General features: G+C 41.3%; 1 protein-coding gene across 6 annotated transcripts in view; it reads right to left on the reverse strand.

Moving 5' to 3' along the window:
• The window catches only part of amph (amphiphysin), a 90,441-nt gene that overhangs the window by 53,171 nt on the left and 15,340 nt on the right, over window positions 1-21,930 (reverse strand). For all 6 annotated transcript variants that reach the window (XM_064330808.1, XM_064330807.1, XM_064330805.1 and 3 more), the window contains exons 2-3: window positions 14,882-14,962; window positions 1,598-1,652 (exon numbers count right to left, since the gene is read on the reverse strand). In XM_064330808.1, the coding sequence (XP_064186878.1) occupies window positions 1,598-1,652; window positions 14,882-14,962 (136 nt within the window). The remainder of the gene's footprint in view (window positions 1-1,597; window positions 1,653-14,881; window positions 14,963-21,930) is intronic.

The following is a 21,930-nucleotide window of genomic DNA, read 5'->3' on the forward strand; positions in this document are numbered from 1 at the left end:
ATTAATTTGCCTCTCTATTTTTGTTGGGATCTGCACTCTACACAGAGACCAAGCTACATTTTACTTTACCTAACCACATTCACATAAGAAGCGCATAATCGCCAAGGCAGACTGTGCAATTACCTTTGCGTCGCGTTGAGCGGCAATGCAGCCAAGCTAATGCAATCGCTCGTGCACGGAATAAAACATCACCGTCGATTAAAAAATCCTTAAGATGATGTCACGTGCTCAGCGGGAGCTTTACTAGGACTGCAGCTCCTGCAAATAAACCTTCGGCTGTGTTTACTTCCTTACACATTAGCCGCTAATGAAGAGATTACGTAACGAAGCAGTCGTGATGTCGCCTGTTGGGAATGCCCTTCGCCCGGGAATTCCACGGGCAGCGGCGCCCTACATTGCTGAGCCGTTTTGCTGACTGTGGGTATTCCTCTGCTTTATGAATGTAGACGGGCAACTCCTGCCAAGGGAGTAGATGTATGCCGCCGAGATAGTGGAAAATAATGCACTTCAGCATTTAAACTCAATGCTGCTGGTTTGGAGCGCAGAGAACCGAGTGTCTCGGACAGTTGTTCGAAATGTCTGAAAAGAAGACAACTCTGCTCTTGTGGTCCACTCACAATGCATTTAAATTACCCACATATCTTTCTATATTGTAGCTACAGCGGCTGGTGATATGGAATTCTCTGTTCCTGTCAACAGCAGTTACCTTTTTAATATTATTAAGATACATACACCAGCATTCAATCTTTTAATAATGAATTTTCTAATGCAATGAACATCTTTGGGCAATGACACCATTGAAACAAAAACCTAAGCACAGTACATTGACAGCAACGTGGAAGAGTTTTAGCAGTGTCCATTATCCTGGTAGATCCATTATCTTGGCAAAGAGAGCCAGCCGCATCCCTCTGGCTCTTTAAAGATCAGCACGGTCTCCTTCAGCCTCTGATGTAAAATTACACTGGCAGTAAAAGGCTCTGAAATAAATTAGGTTTAAAAATTTAATCAGGTCCTCGGCATCCTGCTGCAGTGCAGACACAGCGGAGGGAGGCGGCGTCTTTGAACGTCTCTCCAGGTGGACGTCGGGCCCGTGTGCACCGAGGCAGCCCACTGTGTACACATGTTTTTGGGCGAGTGACAGATTTGAGCGTGTGCAGATTAGAGAAACGGCGTGTACTGGATGTGTGACCGTGTGGTTTTTAATTTTTGAGTACTTAACTGGGAAGTGTGTGTGCATGTGCACACGTGTGTGTGTGTGTCTTTCAGTCGAATTTAATGAAGAGTACCTGAATGTGCTCTTGTCTTTGTATAATGCATCGTAGGCGAGAACAGCTATAGTGTTGCCTTCTCTTTAATTAATTTAAGAACATCTTAGTGTGTGTGTATATGTGCCCATCTGTGTTCATGCATGTGTGTGTGTATCTGTCTTTCTGCCCACTTTAATGAAGAACAGCTGTTCCTTTAATGAATTTAAGAACATTTTAGTGTGTGCGTATACGTGCCTGCCTGCCTGTCTGTGTGCACACTTGAGCTTGTGTTTGCTTGCATATTCTGCATATTGCATTTGCTTGCAGTGTCTGTTTGCGTCCATGCTCACCTTTAACTGCTGCCAGATAAGCTTTCAATTCCCTCTGTAGTCGGGTTCCCTCCACCTGTTCCAGAGAGAGGAGAGGGGTAAGGATTAGGTACGGATTAGGATTGGGCACTGTCACCTCACAGCAAGAAGGTCCTGGGCTAATATCCCAGTTAGGGGCCTTTCTGTGTGGAGTCTGCATGTGCTCCCCGTGCCCATGTGGGTTTCCTCTGGGTACTCCGGTTTCCTCCCACAGTCCAAAGGCATGCAGATTGGCTAATTGGGTGGGGGGGGGGGGGGCGTGCACTCACAAGGCGTTGCTGCAAAAGAGGCTAATAAACAAATAAATGAGATTTGAGTCTCGATATAGCAGCTGAATACTCAATTACTCTTCTGAAGTAAGGCAGAATTAAAGATGTGAAATACATTCAAAAAACCAGAAGAAAAAACTCTAATAAGAGTTCCCCCTTGAAACATATCCAAATACTGCTCTTCCAGATTCTTCACCATGGATTTACTCTGAGAGAAAATTTGTGCTTCACAGAGATATTTCAAAGCTTGCTTGGTCTCACTGCACCAAAACCGAGCTTTATAAATTACCTTTGTATTAATAGCAACCTGTTCAGTGATATGGTCCACGAAGTATAAAAAGGATTATTTTACTTGCATTTAATTCCAAGCTATTTGAACAGGGAGTAATGCTTGGACATAGGCCTTCGTAGCACATCAAAGCGAGGCCTATTTCAAGACCAAAATGAATTCCCGATGCTCAGATGCAAGTGATCCAGCATGTAAACCAGCACCTGACTCTGATCCTTCAAAGCAAAATAAGCACATTTTCATTCCTGACATGAAAAAGATCGACATTACAACAATAGCAATGCGAGCAAAAAACGTCAAGCGCAGATTAGTGCTTCTTCAATGGAACCAACAAAGCCAAACACATTTGCAAGAAAAAAAACTCAGAGCGTGAACACCAAGGTTTCTCAGTAGTGGCTCATTTGTATTGATCTTCTGTATTTCGGACAGTTCGTATTGATCTTGCCGCTGTGATCGCGAAGTAATGAAATACTTCATTTAAAACCCAAACGACTGACTTAAATGTCAGGCTTCCAGATGAAATGCTTGTTTTCTCTGATCTACTTTAAACTGGGATTCTTGAGGTCTGCCTAATGAAATATAACATTTAAATATAGCATTTAATTAACATTTTAAATTATTTTTGGTTGAAATATTTGGATTGACCATTCATGGTAAGAGCAGGGAATGCTTTTCAATGGATAGCTCATCTGAAAAGTGATGTGAGATAAGGACTTGGTTGTGGTAGCAACATGCCACAAAGACTTATGCATGGGCCCCATTGTATTCAAATAGAACAGGGACATGCTTAGCAGTAATGTCTTTCTTGTTAATAAATGTTCTCATTTATTAATCTTATTTCAACTCCTGCCTGATCGGTTTGCTTAGTGAAACAATGGATAGCCGTCCCACCATGATCCAACTGGTAGCTGCAGATAAGATTAAAGGAGATTCCTTGTCATTGTCAGCAGTACGGTATGAGCAACAGTGGATCACTGCTGCCCAAGGTACTGAAATAAAACAGCACTGCAATGGCTCATGTTTCAGCTAAAGCCTCCAACCCACAGAACAATGCAAAAAGGTTCAAAATCTTGGTGTGAAATACGCAATTTCAGGTTTGATTTCAATTTCTATTTGGCTGTCTGCCCAATTAGTGAATACATTTATCGCCACAATATCTTCAGCATTTATTAATACAAAGCTGGAATCATTATACTGTGGTTAATTGGTTCCTTATTTGAAACACTTCTAAGTGATCGCATGACACAGTCAATAACGGTTCACAGGAGGAATTAGGACCCAGGCACAGAGACCAATTACGAAGGCAGAGATCAGGGAACACAATTAGTTTTTCTACCGGGCAGTACAAAACAAGAAACAAGGTAAGTATAAACAAGACACAAGGGACTAGCAGGAACAACATGCAGGAAACACAAAGACCAAGCAAAGAACTGAGGGCAAACCAGGAGCTTAAATACACAGTGGAACCCCTGTAGACAATGACCTAAACAAGCAAACATGTTTGGAATCTGGGGAAATCAATAATGTAATTACGACAATTATTAGTAGATGCAGGACATGAAACACAAGGGGAAACAAAGGAATGAGGTAAGAACAAAAACAGGGAATTCAATGATCTGGAGCCACAGCTGTGACAATAATAGTGAATTTTTAAAATGTATTTAATATTGTAAAAGTAATATTTATAATAAAAGTAATAATTAATATTTATTTATGATTTTAATTATTTCTATGCTTGCCTCCTTTCCTCTCACCTACAATAACCAGAGACTGATGTATTTTGTGGAAACAAGAACCCGACCTCAGCAGAAGCCAGCTTTAGGAAGCAGGATTTTTTCATAGTCTCATACACCATATTATTATATATATGAAATTACTCTCTCTGTCCTCAGGGAGGAGTGAATCATATGACCTCACATGATTAATGTGACACTGAAAATCCCCTCTTTAAAGATTCAAGCTTGGCCATCAAACTGCCATGAGTAAGGAGCTGCAGAATGTGAATCTTTCCCATTTGGACTGAATTTATACATATTTTTCACTTCCATTGAAAAATTCCAACATAGCACACCTTCAGTCCAACTGCAGTGCATATGATCTATCAATACACCACATATAAAATGGTAACAAATTATAGAGGATATTCTAGACTGGATCTTCATAGAATGCAATAATTATTAACATTTTATTCCAGTTAATGGACAAAAATACTAGAGATGCACCTTCCTCTAATGCAAATAGAGAGAGTCTTTGTTTCCCAGCTTGAACACATTAGATTTTATTCATTTGTAATTTTTTTTACATGGTCAAGGATGATCCATGTTAAAATATGTCCACATAAAGGGCTTGCCTGAACCTGTTAAATTAAATTGCCCCTAAATATGAGTGTGTGAGTAAATGCCCTGTGATGGACTGGTGACCTGTGCAGGGTGAATTCCTGCCCCTTGCCCAATGCATTCTGGGATAGGCTCCTGTACCCCCTGTGACCCTAACCAGGATATGTGGGCTAGATAATGGATGGATGGATGGATGGATGGATGGGTCAGGATCGGAATGGCACTCGGTGTCGGACGTCACTCAAAGCTCTGTACTCGGTATTGGGGCATCCCTAAAAATTACACACTTTGTTATGCTGCTGCTTAGAAGAATAATAAGATGATGATGAAGAAGAAGAGGAAGAAATAGGGGAAGAAGATATTGATGATGACAATGAAAATGATGATGATGGATTGTTGTTGGTTTTTGTGGTTGATATGGACCAGTGTATGTTTTTGACTTGCTGTGCAACTGGCTTTTGCCATCTGTCTTTATCCTAACACACCGACACACACACACACAGCGAGAACACATTATCTGGGAGTGTGCCTTATTCACAAGGGCCAAATCTAATGAAAATAGCCCCCTCGAGGTACTAGTGGAGCTAATCATAAAATCAGCAGCAACAATCCGCAGTTTTCACCCAGAAGTCAACAGTGTCAGCGAGAAAGAAAGAGGCAAGAGCAGCTAAAGCTTAGTGTGTTGCTATACAGGATTGAGTGCCAATCATTCAGACTCCAGAAAAGGTTGGACTCTGATTTTCTTGTAGGAATTACAGATACATGAGCTGTGGTGCAGTGGATAGTGCAGAGTTTTTCCTGGTTTTGACTTCTGCAAGAATTTCTACAATTTAAACATAGATAAGGCTTCTGAATCGATAGATGTTTATGCCTACTAAATATCCCAGTAGATATTACAATATCTGTTCTTGCCTATTAGTCATGTATGAACGAGTATCAGTGGGTAAGAGTAGACAATAAGAAAAACACAAAACGGGTTCTTTGCGTCACTGCTCTCCATCTTCACTTCACAAGTAAGATAAAAGCTAAATATCGTCTTTCTCTCTAATAACTCTGATCAAAGGCAATCACTTTTTCTTTCATTGCCTCTTCAGTATTGTCTCAGCAGTAATGTAATAAAATATAAAGCATTCTCTGATGGCCGCAAAATACAAAATCGTCCCTTATTTGGACAGTAGAGTAGGCGCTTCGTATATAACTCATGACTACAGGACGCTATGTCTACACTGCGTGACCACACCATTTTAAAAAGCAAGACAGAGCAAGGGAGATAAATTTGACTGAATTATGGTTTCATGCAATTTTCTTAAATAATGTAATGACAAAAATAACCAAAATTGGAGCTAATTGTATGGTATAAAAGTGAGAAGGAACATTTTATTTTCCTGATAGAATATTAAAAAAAAAATAGAATTAATGACCAGACGGTTTTTCTAAACAACGGTTCAAATCAACCAGATTTTTGCATAGCAACGATCCAAATAGAACTATCAAAGTGAGTTCTGCTTGACAACCATAAAACAACATCTTTCAATTTCTGCTGATCTAGTCGATACAAATCAATAAAGATAAAACTAACTAATACATGGTAATCATTGGTAATCGTTGTATAAGCAGAAAAAACCACTCCAGGCTGTCCCGTCATTGGAAATTAGTTTACTTGGAGGGTGGTTAAGAACCTCGGTGCATCATCACCCCTGTCGTACATTATCTTTCAGACCTGGATCAAATACATATTTGTTTTGGATTCAAATAATTTTCTACACTTTACTGATCTTGTCTGGTGTATTGGAACCAATGAAATACTCTCAAAAGGTGCAAACCCCGCCTTCTGGCCATATTGGCAGTCTCAATTACACCAGGCAAGATCAACAAAGCACAGAAAAGTATTTGAATCCAAAACAAATACGTATTTGACCCAGGTCTGTTATTTTCCATTAACGGGACAGCTCGTTGTGGTTTATTCTTTACATATTTTGACAATGGGTTACCGCCAGACACAGGAGTAATGAATGGGTTATGAAAATATCATTTACAGTGCTGCGTCAACACAGTAACACCATTTTGACATGATCTTGAGCCGTTTCATTTTCCTTCAATATCACACACCATTTGTGAAAGTACTGTACGATAGAAATGCCATGCCTTTATCTCCTGGATGAGTCACGATTTCTTGTGGCATTGTCAGGAATGTCACCTACCCTCCCCAGATCAGATTAGATAGGACTGCTAATCGTTCTGCAGTAGGAAATCGATTTGCAAACCCTTCATCACAAGCAAGCAGACCTGCCACTCAAACCTACTCTCCACTCTCTCTTCCCTCTATAGCCAAGCTACTTTTGGCCATCTTGATATCGAATGACACTGGCCTTTCTTTGTTCAGAATACTGAAGAAAAGATGCACTGGCCATTGCTAGGTCATTTACAGAAACTTAAGGTGACAATTCACATGTTCAGCTATTTATAAATCAAGTGAGCTGTTTCATTTAATATATATAGTATATTACAGCTTCCCAACTATAGAATGACTGATTATTAAATGAAGTTTTATTAATCTATTAACTTAACAGGAGAAAATAACAGGAGAAAATTCTACCAGGTAAAATACTACTGCCATTTGTACCACCCTATTCCCAAGCATTATTTATAGATGAGCAAGGTGAGTCATTACACAGTTGCTGGTACGTGCTGATTGAGTTAGTGGCTAAGGGAGTAGTTCATGAAAGGAAATAATAGAATGAGCTTGACATTAAATGAGCATTACCTGCCAAAATCAATTAATTCTGTTAAATGGCAAATCTGAATCCTTTATTGGACAAGGGTGACAGCCATGGCTGAAAAGCCTGACATTTTCCTAGAGACGGATAGTCAATGCTGGCCACTGGCTTGTGCTCGCCTGGTGTGCCAGCATCAGAGGGGAGGATAGCACAAGGACATCCATCAAAGAGGAGGCAAAATAATATTAAATGCTATTATTTAACAATATTACTAGGTCTAGGACAGGGAAATCTAGGAAATCATTTACTGGGTCAGCTGCTTATTAACTGCAGTTTGGCCTTTATAAGATCAATTTGTGTAGGTATCTGGCATTTATAATATAATTCATATAGGTATTACAGTTGCTACTATGCAAAAAAATGATATTCAACTTCTTAAATTGTAACTATAGGAAATGGTGCACATGCTTATCTAAAATTCCCATGTAAAGAAGCCAGAACCACAATGTCACCAAGCCAAAACACAATATAAATGTGAAAAAAGAACCTTTCAACTCTGAGAAAACAAATTCAAACGTGCATCTATATTTTAAGGATTGAACAATGACTCATCAAAGGTTTAAGCAGGGTAACAGAGAACATTGAATAGAAAATCAATATAAAGGTGGGTGGTACCATTACTAATTGATGAACTCAGGAAGAATATAAATCCCTTTAGATCATGTAAGAATGCATTAAATACATGCCCTCAAATGAAACAGGGGTACATGGAACAGATGTTAAAGGACAGTTTTAACCCTTTTCAGACAATACCACACTGCAGCTTGTTGACTAGAGCTACTGCCTTTATAAATGAAAATGCTGTCATTTTCAGTTATGTCTGTAATTAAATCCTTGCTTAAAGTATCCAATCTGCAATCTGCAATCTCCAAAGCCAAGACTGATTACTGCATTCACATGGAAAATGTTGCTACATGAGTGGGATATATATATACATTGCGAGTAGTGGAGTCTAAGAGGCACCTAACAGTACAAGTGTTTAACAGAGAAAATGAGGAAGAGGAAGCTTGCCACAACCTCCTGTATATAGGACAAAACAGACAAGCTGTCAGTGAAGGGCCAGACATTATCTAGAGACAGTTCACCCAATACCAAACCAACACACCAACCTCCAGTTCCCCAGCCCCTTACACTTAGTGAAAAGAGTTCGTGTTGGGTGAGCCAGGTCTTTGAACCTGCACATTTTCGATTTGTGCTGCAGGTACTGCAGACACTGAGTCAATGAACTGCATTCCACAGAGATTCCGAATGAATTTACATGGTATAGTGACGACCATCAATCTTGAGACTTGTTGCAAACTGTGTTGGAGTAACTAATAGGATAAATGCAGTCTCAATATATGAGAAGTGACAAACGTATAGTATTTATCATAGCGAGTCAGAGATGTGTTTGAAAAGTTATTCTAACTCCTCTGAACATGACTACAGTTGTTTGAGAAGGTGAAGAGGACACACAGACCTCAAATATACAATAATGCTGCCCTCAACTTTGTTTTCTTCACAAAAAGATTTAGGCAAATTCTGAAATCACCAAGTCAACGTTAAGGACAAACTATATCCAGGCCACAATGTCCTGTCATTGGAAAATATAAACTGGGGTTAGAGAGAGATATAGAGGTTTCAGACTTTAGAACATACCTCATAGCAGATCTAGAGAAGAAATTATACCCAACCCATTGCAGAGTTTAATATATAACCGCACAGCACAAAAAAACACAGTGGGGTTTCATACTCCTGGATAACGCTTTACAAAAACACCAGCTTTTTACTTTTTTCAGATCATAGAATGTGATTTCAGACAGCAGTTGCAAACAATATGGGTTGATTTTCATTTAACTGGTCTGCGAGATATTTTGGAGCAAGACTTAACTTAATTTTAAATGCAATACTGGATGATTCTGCCTTCTCTAAAATATCTTGCCAACAAAAAAAAAAAATATTCCCAGTTAAGAGAGAGTGAAAAATATGGGCTGGTAATTCAATTCAAGAGAAATTCTATAACCGCATTGTGTGGAAAAAATATTTAACAAGATCTCTGTGTGCAAATATGAAGCTTACAATCTTGGTCCTGGATGACTAAAAGTTTACTGCAATAAAGCTTCCGTGTGACTCTCTGCCAAAGCCAGATGTGGACCACACGCCCTCCGGGGGGAGACGCAGTTGGCTGCGGTTTTCATGTTCGTTGGATCCTGGATCCACGCGAGCAGGGCTGGAAGATCCACCAGAGGAGAAACAGAACAGAGCTCCGTCCTCAGGCCTGTTCTCAGAGTGATGGATTCAGATAGCACCGCAGGCCTAGCATGATGCCAGGGATGACAAAATGCCACTGCGGCTGGCTGGCTTACTCAACTGCTGATGGCCCCAAAGCAACAAGTGTAGTTTCCTTCTCAACATGAAAAACAAATGCTAACCATCGATTATTACCACCAATCCCCCCAAGTCACGCCTCTTCGGAAGTCAGGGAATAAACCTGGAAGTTGACTGGCATCATACTGTGTAAAAATGGCAAAAACAGATTTAATTCTCTGTCAAAATGAAAAGAAAGGTTAATTTAAATTTATGATGGTGGAAAATGCTGACTTATGCTGAGAAATAAATTTACAATTATCCTATGAAACAACATTCGTTTCTTCAAGGCAGTTGAAGGGGTGAAAAACCAGCAACGGCAAAAAATCAAGGACAAAACAACAACTGTTTGAAGAATCCTGATACGGCATATATGCAGCACAACTGTTTGTTCTCTTTCACAAGCAAGCGGCATTGATAATGGAACACGATTTCAAACTTGAAGAAGTATACGCTTATTTTCTTAGGTTTATTTTTTTTAGTTTACTGGTCTCCTAGATCAGCTGAATGAGAATTTTTTAATTAAAATGGAACGCTAAAGGGTTGCGCTTTGAGTTAAGCGGGACTGGTTCTAGGCACAGGCAAAAAGCTTGGTCACCTAAAGCACTGTTTGTCTGGGGGCACCAAACGGCAGGACGTGTTGCGTCCGTGATGTCTGGCGGTACGAGAGTCACCCCCGCCATCCCTCCTCCCTCCCTGGTCTGCAATTTATAATAATAATAATACATTAATAATGCATTTTATTTAAAAATTATATTATTATAGGACATACAATATTATATAAAATACATGTTTAAAGCTAAGAGTATGGTAGGTCAGCATTTGCTTGTCCTATGGATAACCAATCATCAAAAAGGACAAAGACCTAGTCAACTGGATGCAACTTTACCAGCCAAAGGTTCATAATCACGTTTGCCCTCAGATACTCCATTTGGAAAACCACAACAGGAAGTCCGGGTATTTGGTTTTATGTTGCATAAAGTGATTAAAAATGTAATAGCTATACTCAACAAGGATTTCAGGATTGCACCATCGGCTGCATATGATGATCTCCTTCTACTTAAGTAATTTATGATGTAATTTATGATGTTTTTTTCATGTACACATATATTACATATATATTTCTTTCATTAGCTACGGCTATACAGTAGCTATACATCATAATCAAGCTAACCGGGAATTTTCACCATAATGGATTCAGCTGTATTCAGCATTGTTAGGGCATTTGCTCTATTTACACACTATCTACATATCCCTGGAGTCACTAGTCACTGCCAGCCAGCACTAGTCACTGCCAGCTTGTTTTTCTTTTTACTCTCAATGTGAACAATGATAGCTATGCATAGATAGGTATTTATTGTGAATTTTTGGAGTGACAAATAGGGATGGGAAATTTTGGACTGTGAATAAACATTAAGGTGAAACATAACCATTCCTTTGGCATTTATTAAATAACTTTAAGAGATACCAAAAATGACGGTGGTTGAGGGGTGCATTCCATTAACTGTATAATTTTTTAAATGTTAAAGTAATGACAAACCATGACCACATGAGAATGCAGAGCACACCACATTAATGTAATTAGCTGCATGTACATTAAGACACATTAAGTCACCATATAGATTAAGGCTGCAATTTAAGCAGCTAATTTACATTTATGTGCTGCCATAGGGCCCTGCAGATGAAAGGCTCACCTAGAGGCACATAGCATACTGCAGCTGAATGCCAAGGTGTGGCTGTGTGCATTCTCACATGGTCTGCAAAGCTTGACTTTTTATAGTATTTACAGTATGTAGCTAATAACTTAATGCAAATGGCAGCGACAACAAACAAGAGAGAGTGCAAGATACAGTATATGATATCAGAAGCAGTGCCATAATCTTTTCATCTCCCTTTTATCACCCCATGAACACACACTATGCTTTCTATTTTAAAAGCTGGCATGAAATGGCGAAGCTCACTTGGTTACAGATGTTGCAAGAATGAAAAGCAGGGACGTGACAAATGGGATGGCAGGCAAATGCAAATTCACAGAAAACAAGAATCGATGCTTCTGAAGTTTCCCAAACACAAACTACCTGCAGTTGAATGTAATCAGCGATCAGTAGTCATAACATGTAAAGCTTCTGTGACATTTTCAATCACACTGTCACTGAAGCAACATGGAGGAAACATAAAGGAATGCATAGAAGTGCATAAATCTACAGTCATGACCTTTTATAAATTGCATCACTGGAACAATTAGATTGAACATCCAGCCTTCAGATTCAAATTGAGACTTTCTAGGCATGGCACTCCCCGTGCATAAATCCACATTAATCAGGATTAAGAAAGAGCAATTGGAGAGAGGGGGATTATGCTTTTTTCTCATTTAAAGCATGTGCTGTCTAAAGAGAAACCCTCTAGGATCACATGTGAAGGCAACCTCAGTACGAGGGCTGAGAGTATAAGAAGCTGACTGCATGACTACTCGTAATCATGCTAGATGCCTGTAATAAGATTCAGCTGTCATTGTGGGATGATATTATCTGTAGAACATGGCATGAGAAATGGAGGGAAATGTACCAATAGCCTACATACAACACACACACACACACACACTACATGCAATTTTTTTTAACTGTTTAATTTGACATGCATGCTAATGGTACACTGGCCATTGAATACTTAACACTGCACAGAATATAAAATATTTAAACCAAAATTGCATTAAAACTAAGCTCAGTTGGATATACACAAGGAAGGTGTAAGCAAAAGTATTGGGTTTTTGTGTAATAGAGACATACAATTTATTCACATTTTTGTTTAGACTACCAGTGGGGGAAAAAAACATGGGCTCAGATCAATACTTTTGGAAGACATATTGCAGTGGGACGCGCTAGTTCTCCACAGCTGGCCCCTCTCCCTCCTTTCCCTCTCCACCGCTCCGCTCCCTGTAGCGCCGTGCCAGGTGATTAACCCCCCACTCCGGGGTTCCTCTCAGTCCCCACCTCCGGCCTCCAACCCCATGGCGACGCAGACCCCGTCTGCCAGCTCTCATTTCCTGCTGCAGCTGGTCTGCTTCCCCGGCCTACCCCGCACGCTCGCGGACGAGCCTCGAGTATCGCCCGGACCGCGCCGTTCCGTGCAGGCGGGTCCAGGAACGGCACCTGGGATAATCGCGGGCCGGAGCGAGCCTCTGCCTGCCAGAGCGGCTCCGTTCAGTAGGAAGGCCCGTGAGCCAGATCCTGGAAAAACCTACATCCGTCAGACACAGCCAAAATCGGAAAAGAAAGGTTTGTTGTAACGACGGCGGTCACCCCAGCAGATAAGTGCTTTTCCTTTATTTACGCTCACATCTTTTGATATTGCAGGGATCAGAGCCATCGAGAAGGGCTGCTTTGTCAGGAAGAGTATTGCTGCTAGAAATTCAGACTCCCAAAAGACCTCAGTCTTTTGGTGAAGTGGACTTGGCACTGTGTTGTAGGAGTGGCAGACGATGGTTTGGTTACCATGACTGGCACTTTTGCTCTTCACCTGCTCAACCCCACCCACACGTCTACCCAACCAAACTCACAAGCATATAAAAACAAATTATTCACCTATAGGACCTACTAAGTGTACAGAGGCATTGGCTCTGCAGTTGTACTGCTTTTGGTCTCTTCATACCAGTAATCTGGTTCAGGGCTGAAAATAAATGAAATTCTTCCCAGGATGAGACTGTGTCTATCTAAATCTGTTCACCCCGCAGGTCATCTGGGCTTTCATCCATTATGTCAACCAAAAGGCTTAGCTCACTCACCCGCACCAGAATGGAGGCTCCCCCCACTGCTGCTAAGGCAAACTTTTTATGGCTAGACTCATCCTCTGACCCACACAAACTGTGTCGTGCTTGTGCCTCACTCCTCCCATGGCTTGTCTTACCACTGCCATGATGATGACACACCGCCTTTTCACTCCTTCCCTCCCTTCGATACACACTGGTCTCAGCACTCATCTGACCTTGCCTGTAAGACATCTTAAGCTGGATGACAAACCATCGCCTGAAGCTCAGGCTAGGCTAAAACTGAGATGCTATACTTTTCTGTCAAGCCCACCCACCCTCCCCCCCACATCTCCTTTGACTCACCCTGAACTGCACCATAATGCCAACCTCTTCATCTCGTTTTAATCTCGGAATATTACCGGACGACAAACGATCCCTCTGAGCAAGCAACATGGCAGCTCCACGTACAAATTACCCCCGATATTCTCCATTTTGTAAATTGCTCGGAATAATGGGGTCTGATAAATAAATGTAATGCAATATCATGTGCGTGGGAGTGGAGGTCACGAAGCACATGATTCATGCTTGCAATAAGAGCAAGCGTGTGCCCGGTGGACGGTATTGCATCTTGTGTGCCTCTGCTCTTCCGAGCGTGCTGGATTTCATGCTACGGCGAGTAGTGGTAATCTCTCACTGCAGCCCCTCAACAAGAAGGCCTGCCTTAAGTCTGAGTCACTTCCTCGCCCGTCCAGACATTCACCGAATAACGATTAATAGGAAAAGTGTGCCAGAACAATCACATTTAAAGACAGGCTGTGGAAAAATACCTTTAAAAATATTATTCATGTTCAGGTTCATGTGAGGCACACAATAGTCAGATAAATACAGTACAATAGTGCACAGGACTCAGAAAATTGTTCATTTTTTCATAATATGTAATCAAGCATGAGAGAGCCGATCCAAAAAACTCATATTGGTACATAGGCACAGGTTTACATTATTTGCTTTGGGAGATTAACATTGGTTACATTAAACAAATTGTTATTTCTGAATCAGCCTATGATCAAGATCTCAGCAGTACAAGTGCGTGTGCACCAATTTAAATTCTTTAGTGTCCAAGAAACAAGTTTCATACTTACAACCAACACCATTGCAAACACCACTGCCAGTAATATACAGTCATAGATTTTTCTTCCAATACATTTGAACACTGTTAAATATCTGCAGCAGAGATACCGAAATCTGGCCCTCGAGGCCAGTGGTACTGCTCGTTTTCCTTACTCCCCTCTAATTGGCCACTGATGTAAACCTGATGCACCAAATGGGTGTAATTTCTGGCCAATCGATGACATTATTGGAATATGGACTATCAGGCAGAAGAGAAAACAAGCAGTACTACTGACCTTGAAGAGCCAGAGTTGAGTGCCCCTGCTCTACAGTACAATCTGTGCCGGGGGCCACATATTTGCACACATATTAGCTCCACATCCAGTGGCCATCTTACCTCCTGTTTCTTGAAGTTCTGGATGAATCCTTCAAACTGCTCATCCTTCGTCTCGTCAGCCTTTCCCAACTTTTGCAGCACCTGGGAGACAAAATAATGATAGAAGTTACTTGTGTAAAAACTGCATTCTCTTATAAACCGCGGTCAACTCTTCAGACCATGCAATCATCAACCAGTGTCTTTCAGTTCCCAAAATGGCCGGCCCAAAGTGTAAGCAGCGTAATATAGAATTCACCCCGCACACCTGCACAGAAAAACCCATTTGTCAAATGATTAAAAGTTCCGCGTACTGCAGAAGTCCGTATGACAGGAAAAGGTTATGCTGGTGTTAGCCAATGCTGACAGCTGTGTCCCAACACCTGAGCGAGTGGGTATTTAACAGGGAACTCCAATGACCTTTCCTTGCTACCGCTCTAGTATTCATCCTGAGTGTGATAAATAGGCCCTCTGCCACCCATAACAATGACTCTCTATGGCCCAAACACAAGCATGCTTATTTCCAGCCTCGTCCATCTGGCCAGTGTTGTTTTTAATGAAAAGTTAATTTGGAGCTTAGAAACTGTGTGTAAAATATTATTTAAATGGCAGATGGAGAGCAGCCAAGGGTATCTGAGGAGAATCCCTTGCTGATAAAAATGGCCTTCATTAGTCACTGTACCCTCCAGACAAGGCCTTCTGGGAGACAGAGTATATGAATGCTGTCAACTGCTGCTTAACTTAGGTAATGTAAAGCCCATGAAGAAGCCACTTACATCCTTCCTTCCCTCTTTCCTCATTGAAATCTGTGCTGGAAACAAGCTTTGTTCAACTGAGTTCCCTCTGTTGCTTTGGATCTCAGTGTTTGAGTACACTTTTCACACTTTAATCTCATGGTAATTTGAGTGTGCAGTCATCGGGCTAAAAAGAGATGGGATTAAACCAGGAACTGTAGAGTTTGACATTAAATAAACTGTGAAAACTCTGCGGTTTTATCACATGCAAATGGTTTACTTTATCACATAGCGCCTGGCACTCTGCAAAAAGGCTAAACAACACAGTCCATAAAGGATGCTAGGAAAAAGGGGCGTTTATCTGGACATTTTCAGTCATTTGCTCATTACAAGTAGAAGAGGAATTCATAGAGGAACACCATAAAATGACTCGAAATACCCCGAAGTACGTGTCAACCACATTACACTCAGATCAGATCAGAATGGTTAGGTCATTATACTGCATGTGAAATTATCACATGCAGTATAATGGGCATGTATTATTGTTTTATTCACATATGGCTATAGAGTCCTCCTCAGCCCTCAATGTTGTTGCTGGTTGTGCAGTCAGCTGGCTATTTTTACTCACTATCGCATGTGAGTGGACAAGCAGGGCACCAATCACTGATCTGTCAGGTGAATATACAATAAGATAAAACAGGTAATTTCTGTCTCTTGGTACAAATCTAAAATTGTGGAGTACAGAGCCAAATCAAGAATAAATATGTCTTTGTTCCTCTCATTATGGAGCTCACTGTGTGGGCAACAGGCACTGTCATGTAATTATTCTACAGTACATATTATACTCCAATAATAATGTCATGATTATCACAACTACACAACTGCAAGCCTGCCCAGTGCCAATAAGGTGATGCAATCATTAAACTTGAGCAGTCATATGGAAATAATAACTCCAATAAAAGGTGAAAAAAACCCATAGACAGTGTTTTTCAAAATTGGTCTTTTAAATTTGTGTTATTCGTAACACTCTTTCTTCAGTTCATGTAAAAAAATCCAATTACATCCATGCAACAATATTTTATTCCAGGTTGGCCTTTAAGAACTGGAGCAATACACAATATGCTATATATATAATTTTCTGGAGACATCTTGCCAGAACGAAATTTGAGAAATCTGAAGAATGAGTTCCTGGAAATTATGGTACACTGCACAAACAAACCCGAGCTTTGTTAAAATACTTATTTGAGAGGTTGGAACTCACTGTTGCAGCAGAGCAAGATATAGACACCAGAGTTCATTAGTTTTGACATACGGATCAAAATGACTGACCGCACCTCCAGGTCATGCTCACCCACACATCAGCTCAACACTTCACTTCTGTTTGTTTGTCACTCAATCCATCCATTCATATATCCATCCATCCATCCATCCATCTTTATTCAGTGTCATGGACTCAAAGATCAATTTTGCCATGCAGTTCTTCCCAGTTACATCATCAGAAGAAATAATGCCTAACTTTTATTAGCACTATCATATAAAACATGGCATCACTGTATATATCATGCTCTCCTCATATACAAACTTATGTAAAGATCTGTAGACAGTACAGATACTTTTTTTACTCATAAACAAATTGAGCTCATTTTGGTGACAGGTGAATTTTCCAAACTGTGTTATGTTAATTGTGGTAAATAAAAAATACTTTGTGGTAGTTTTAAATTGTGATACGATTTCGACTGAATCCAGTCCAGTTCTGTATTCTGCAGTGGAGCATCCTCTAAGGCAGATCTGAACCCAGCAGGCAGAGGGTATTATTACATTACATTACAGGCATTTAGCAGACGCTCTTATCCAGAGCGACTTACACAACTTTTTACATAGCATTTTACATTGTATCCATTTATACAGCTGGATATATACTGAAGCAATGCAGGTTAAGTACCTTGCTCAAGGGTACAACGGCAGTGTCCTTACCCGGGAATCGAACCTGCGACCTTTCGGTTACAAGCGCAGTTCCTTACCCACTGTGCCACACTCCGTCCTACCAGGGTGTATTAACCTCCTAAGACCTGGCAATTTATTTTTGACCCCTGTAGGGGACATGAGTCTGGTCATATGTTCTACTATGCTGAAACCTACACTGCAAGGGACATTCAAATAAAAGATTTAATAAAGACATATTTTTGAAACAGTTTTCACTGCAACATAATATAAGACACTCATGATATAGACACTTCATCAAAGACACTTATATTATGTCAAAATAATTAAACTACATTTTTCTCCTGGGCCACAGGAGGTTATCATCAACAACCTACACACTCGCCTCAAGTTTGCTGCACTATGTGTTAGATTAACTGGCTTAAATGCTCCACCTGGGTAGTCCTCACAATCAGTAAATAATGCAACACAATTTCCTGGATCCCCCCTCCGCCCTTCTTTATTTAATAAAAACATCCCACTGTGCTCCTAACAAGCTTCAGTTAATTAAGTGACAACAGCAGCACTACCACATTTGACAATGCAAACCTTCTTGATAGACCGCCAAGGTGTTGCATATTTACAACATGCATCAAACAACACAATCACAGGGCAGATGGATGTCAGTCAGCAGTCCTCTGTATTTAAACTATAAATACTGAAGACATGATGTAAAATAACAACTGTCATTCTCTTCAAAAACAGGCCTTCGCCACTGAAGCAAAGGCTTGTTTGAAAAAACGTGCCTCGTTGTTTTTGCTACTCCTTCCCCGAAGAGTCATAATGCTGTGATGTGTAACAAGTCGAAAACGGTGAAAGCACTTTGAATGGCAAAGGTCAATGAGAACAACCCAGGGGACACATTACTAGCACTGAAGGTGCCAAACCCTGTCCAATACTCGGAAGGAGACTGAGTGTATTGTTTGGCAACCAGAGTGTATTGTTTGAAGAAGGACTACCTGAAATACAGCAAATTGAAAGAGGTAATGCAAACTGAGCCGGGCGTTTATCAGAAAGAGGGGAAGCGTAACGGCCCCATGGTTTTCGCAATCTGGAGAAGGATTCGCTGAATTCAGTAATTAGCAGGGAGGCTGTGGCAACATGGTGAAGCCAATGCTTGGTGCGACTGCTGTAAAGCACTCAAAAAAGCTTAATGCTCTCAGTCCCATCGTGTTCAAGACAACACCACGCCAATTTGTTTTAGTTATTATTCATCGGGTCGCAGTTGTTCTGATCGTTTTTGAAAGCTCCGGCGAAGCTCTCTCTTACAGAACTAGCGGAACTACAAACTGTGATCGTGCATGCAAGAGAAACACCCCGTCCCTTCCGTATCTTCTGTGTTTACAGTTCCAAGTCTCAAAATAGCTACACGCTAGCTAAAGTGCGACCATTTTCCAACCATTCGTGAGTTATTTCACAAAAAATATTTGTACAATTTGCACAAACATTTGCGCTCAGAATTTGCTCGGGTAATCCACCACTGGGACATCACAGCCATTCCTATATCTCTGACTGTTTCAATGGCAATGCGTGTGCTAATCAATACTAGAACATTCTGGTCAGGAATAGATCCTGAGAGGTAAGCATAGTTCACTTTATGCCATAACCACAATAATGCCATTGTCAAGAACCATGGCTATACACATGCACAAAAAAATCAAATAATATTTGTTATGTAGTATAAAAATAAAAAAATTTAAAAAAAGCATGTGTAATCAGACCACAAAAAATAGTGTCAACTATTAAGAAATAACATGCTGATCTCAATGTCAAAAAAAAGGTCTTTAGGTGTGGATACTGAATCTAAAACTCTCGAACGTGCTGCGTCTAACCAACTTTCCTCTTTTCTTTCTAAACATAACCTCCAAGACCCTCAGCAGTCTGGTTTCAGACCCGGTCACTCGACGGAGACTGCCCTGCTCTCCGTCACTGAGTCTCTCCACGCAGCACACGCAGCATCCCGTTCATCTGTCCTAATTCTTCTTGACCTCTCAGCTGCCTTCGACACCGTTGACCATCCTACACTTCTGTCTTCCCTGACAAAATTGGGAATTTGCGGACCAGCCCTCAACTGGATTGCGTCCTATCTCTCCGGCCGCTCCTTCCAGGTTGCCTGGGCCGGTGCAGTATCAGCTCCTCGTCCCCTCACAACTGGGGTCCCTCAGGGCTCTGTCCTTGGTCCCCTCCTCTTTTCTCTGTATACTAGGTCCCTTGGCCCTGTTATTGCCGCCCATGGCATGTCATATCATCTCTATGCAGATGATATTCAACTTTTCTACTCTTTCTCTCCCACAGACACTCAGGTCTCCGATCGCATATCCGCCTGCCTGAGTGACATCCAGAGCTGGATGACCAAACACCAGCTCAAGCTCAACACAAACAAAACGGAACTTCTCCATATTCCTTCTCTTACCTCTCCCACTTCTCATCTCCCCATTTCTTTAGGAGACACTCCCCTACACCCTTCACAGAGTGCCCGAAATCTTGGAGTTGTGCTCGACAACAGGCTGTCACTCTCTGAGAATATCGCGGCAACCACCCGGTCGTGCAGGTTCATCCTGTACAATATCCGCAGAATAAGACCACTCCTCACCAATTATTCCACACAGCTCCTGGTCCAGGCCATGATACTGTCACGTCTAGACTACTGCAACTCCCTCCTGGCTGGCCTCCCAGCATCAGCCACCAGACCCCTTCAGCTCATCCAGAATGCAGCAGCACGTCTGGTTTACAACCTCCCTCGTGACTCCCACGTCACTCCCCTCCTCATCTCCCTCCACTGGCTACCAGTGCAAGCTCGCATCCGGTTTAAGACACTGGTGCTTGCTTTCCAAGCAGTCAAGGGGTCAGCTCCTGGTTATCTGCAGAAGATGATCAGACCCTACAAGCCGGCCAGATCGCTCCGATCGGCTACTACAGGGCGGCTGATTCCTCCCCCTACACGAGCAGCAACAAGGTCTCGACTCTTTGCAGTTCTGGCCCCACGATGGTGGAACGATCTTCCAGTGGAGGTCAGAACAGCAGAGTGTCTGAGCACCTTCAAACGGAAACTCAAGACGCACCTCTTCTCTGTGTACCTCTCTCCTCTTCCCTAAACCCCCTCCCATAACTATAAAAAAAAAAAAAAAAAAAAAAAAAATTTTTTGTTCAGACTATCTTGTTTCTCCTTATTGTATGCATCATAGTAAAGGCTTTTTATCTACATGTTGTTCAATGGACTTAAGCGGACTTGATCCTGAGTTTGGTTACTCTGTTGTAAGTCGCTCTGGATAAGAGCGTCAGCTAAATACCTATAATGTAATGTAATGTAATGTAATGAATCCAGGTTGCCTATGTATTGAACATTGACAAGCACAGAATGTGTTTTTGGATAAATTAAAAACTTTAATTTAGCTATTATCCGATGCCTCACAGAGTCTCACAACTTTTCCATTATATCATTTTTAAACAATCATCAGATATTCCATAACTCTGTGGGACAAATAACTGCTTCCAAAGCTACAGAAACTGGGTAAACTTGTAGTGGCAGTAATACGTTTCCTATAAGTACTGATCAGGCTGTCACATTGCCTGGGAGAAATGCAGGACCACCCTATCGTACAGAATTGTTTCAGCTCTAACTTTGGTGCTGCTTCGGTGCTGGCCTATCACCTAGCAGCAACAGGGAAGACTCCTTATCTACGGGCTATTTTTGCAGGAACTGACATGAAATTGTGCCGGATCACCAGTTTAATAGCCGCAGAGCCTGGAATTAAATGAGACAAGGCTGTGTTCTGATGATAATTAGTAGCTGTCAGAGGCCTAAAAGGATACTCAGTTATGGTATGAATACCATTGGGTAGAAATATCTGCAGGTGTTAGGCAAACTTTTTTTGGTAACATGAGCAAAATAACCTGCAGCTATTTATCCCACCAATCGTTGTAAATGTTTATAGATAATCTCTGAGACTGCAGAAGCAATCAGTTACCCCTGCTACTGGATTTTCCACCAATCAGTGCCAGTAAAACAAATGGTCTGTTTGCTCTATTAATGTCCGTGATTTACAGTACCAGGATTCATAAGAATGTGTATTCTTGCTTACAGAAGCACTGGTGCTATTCAGGTGAAGCAGCCCTATGTGCCAATTGGTGTGTGTGCGTGTGCATTCCTATATGTGTGTGTGTGCGTGTGTGCATGTGCGTGTGTGTGTGTGCGCGCGTACGTGCATGTCTGTGTGTATGCGTTTGTGTGTATGTGTGTCTGTATGAGTTTGTGTGGGCGCATGTGTTTGGGCATTGGCGTAAGGCTGCTTGTTTGGGTGTGTAATTGAGCATGTATGTGTGTGTAAATGTGTGTATGTGTGTGTGAGCCTGTAAGCC

This window comes from Anguilla rostrata, chromosome 4 (genome assembly GCF_018555375.3).
Source record: "Anguilla rostrata isolate EN2019 chromosome 4, ASM1855537v3, whole genome shotgun sequence".
Classification (NCBI taxonomy): Eukaryota; Metazoa; Chordata; class Actinopteri; order Anguilliformes; family Anguillidae; genus Anguilla; species Anguilla rostrata.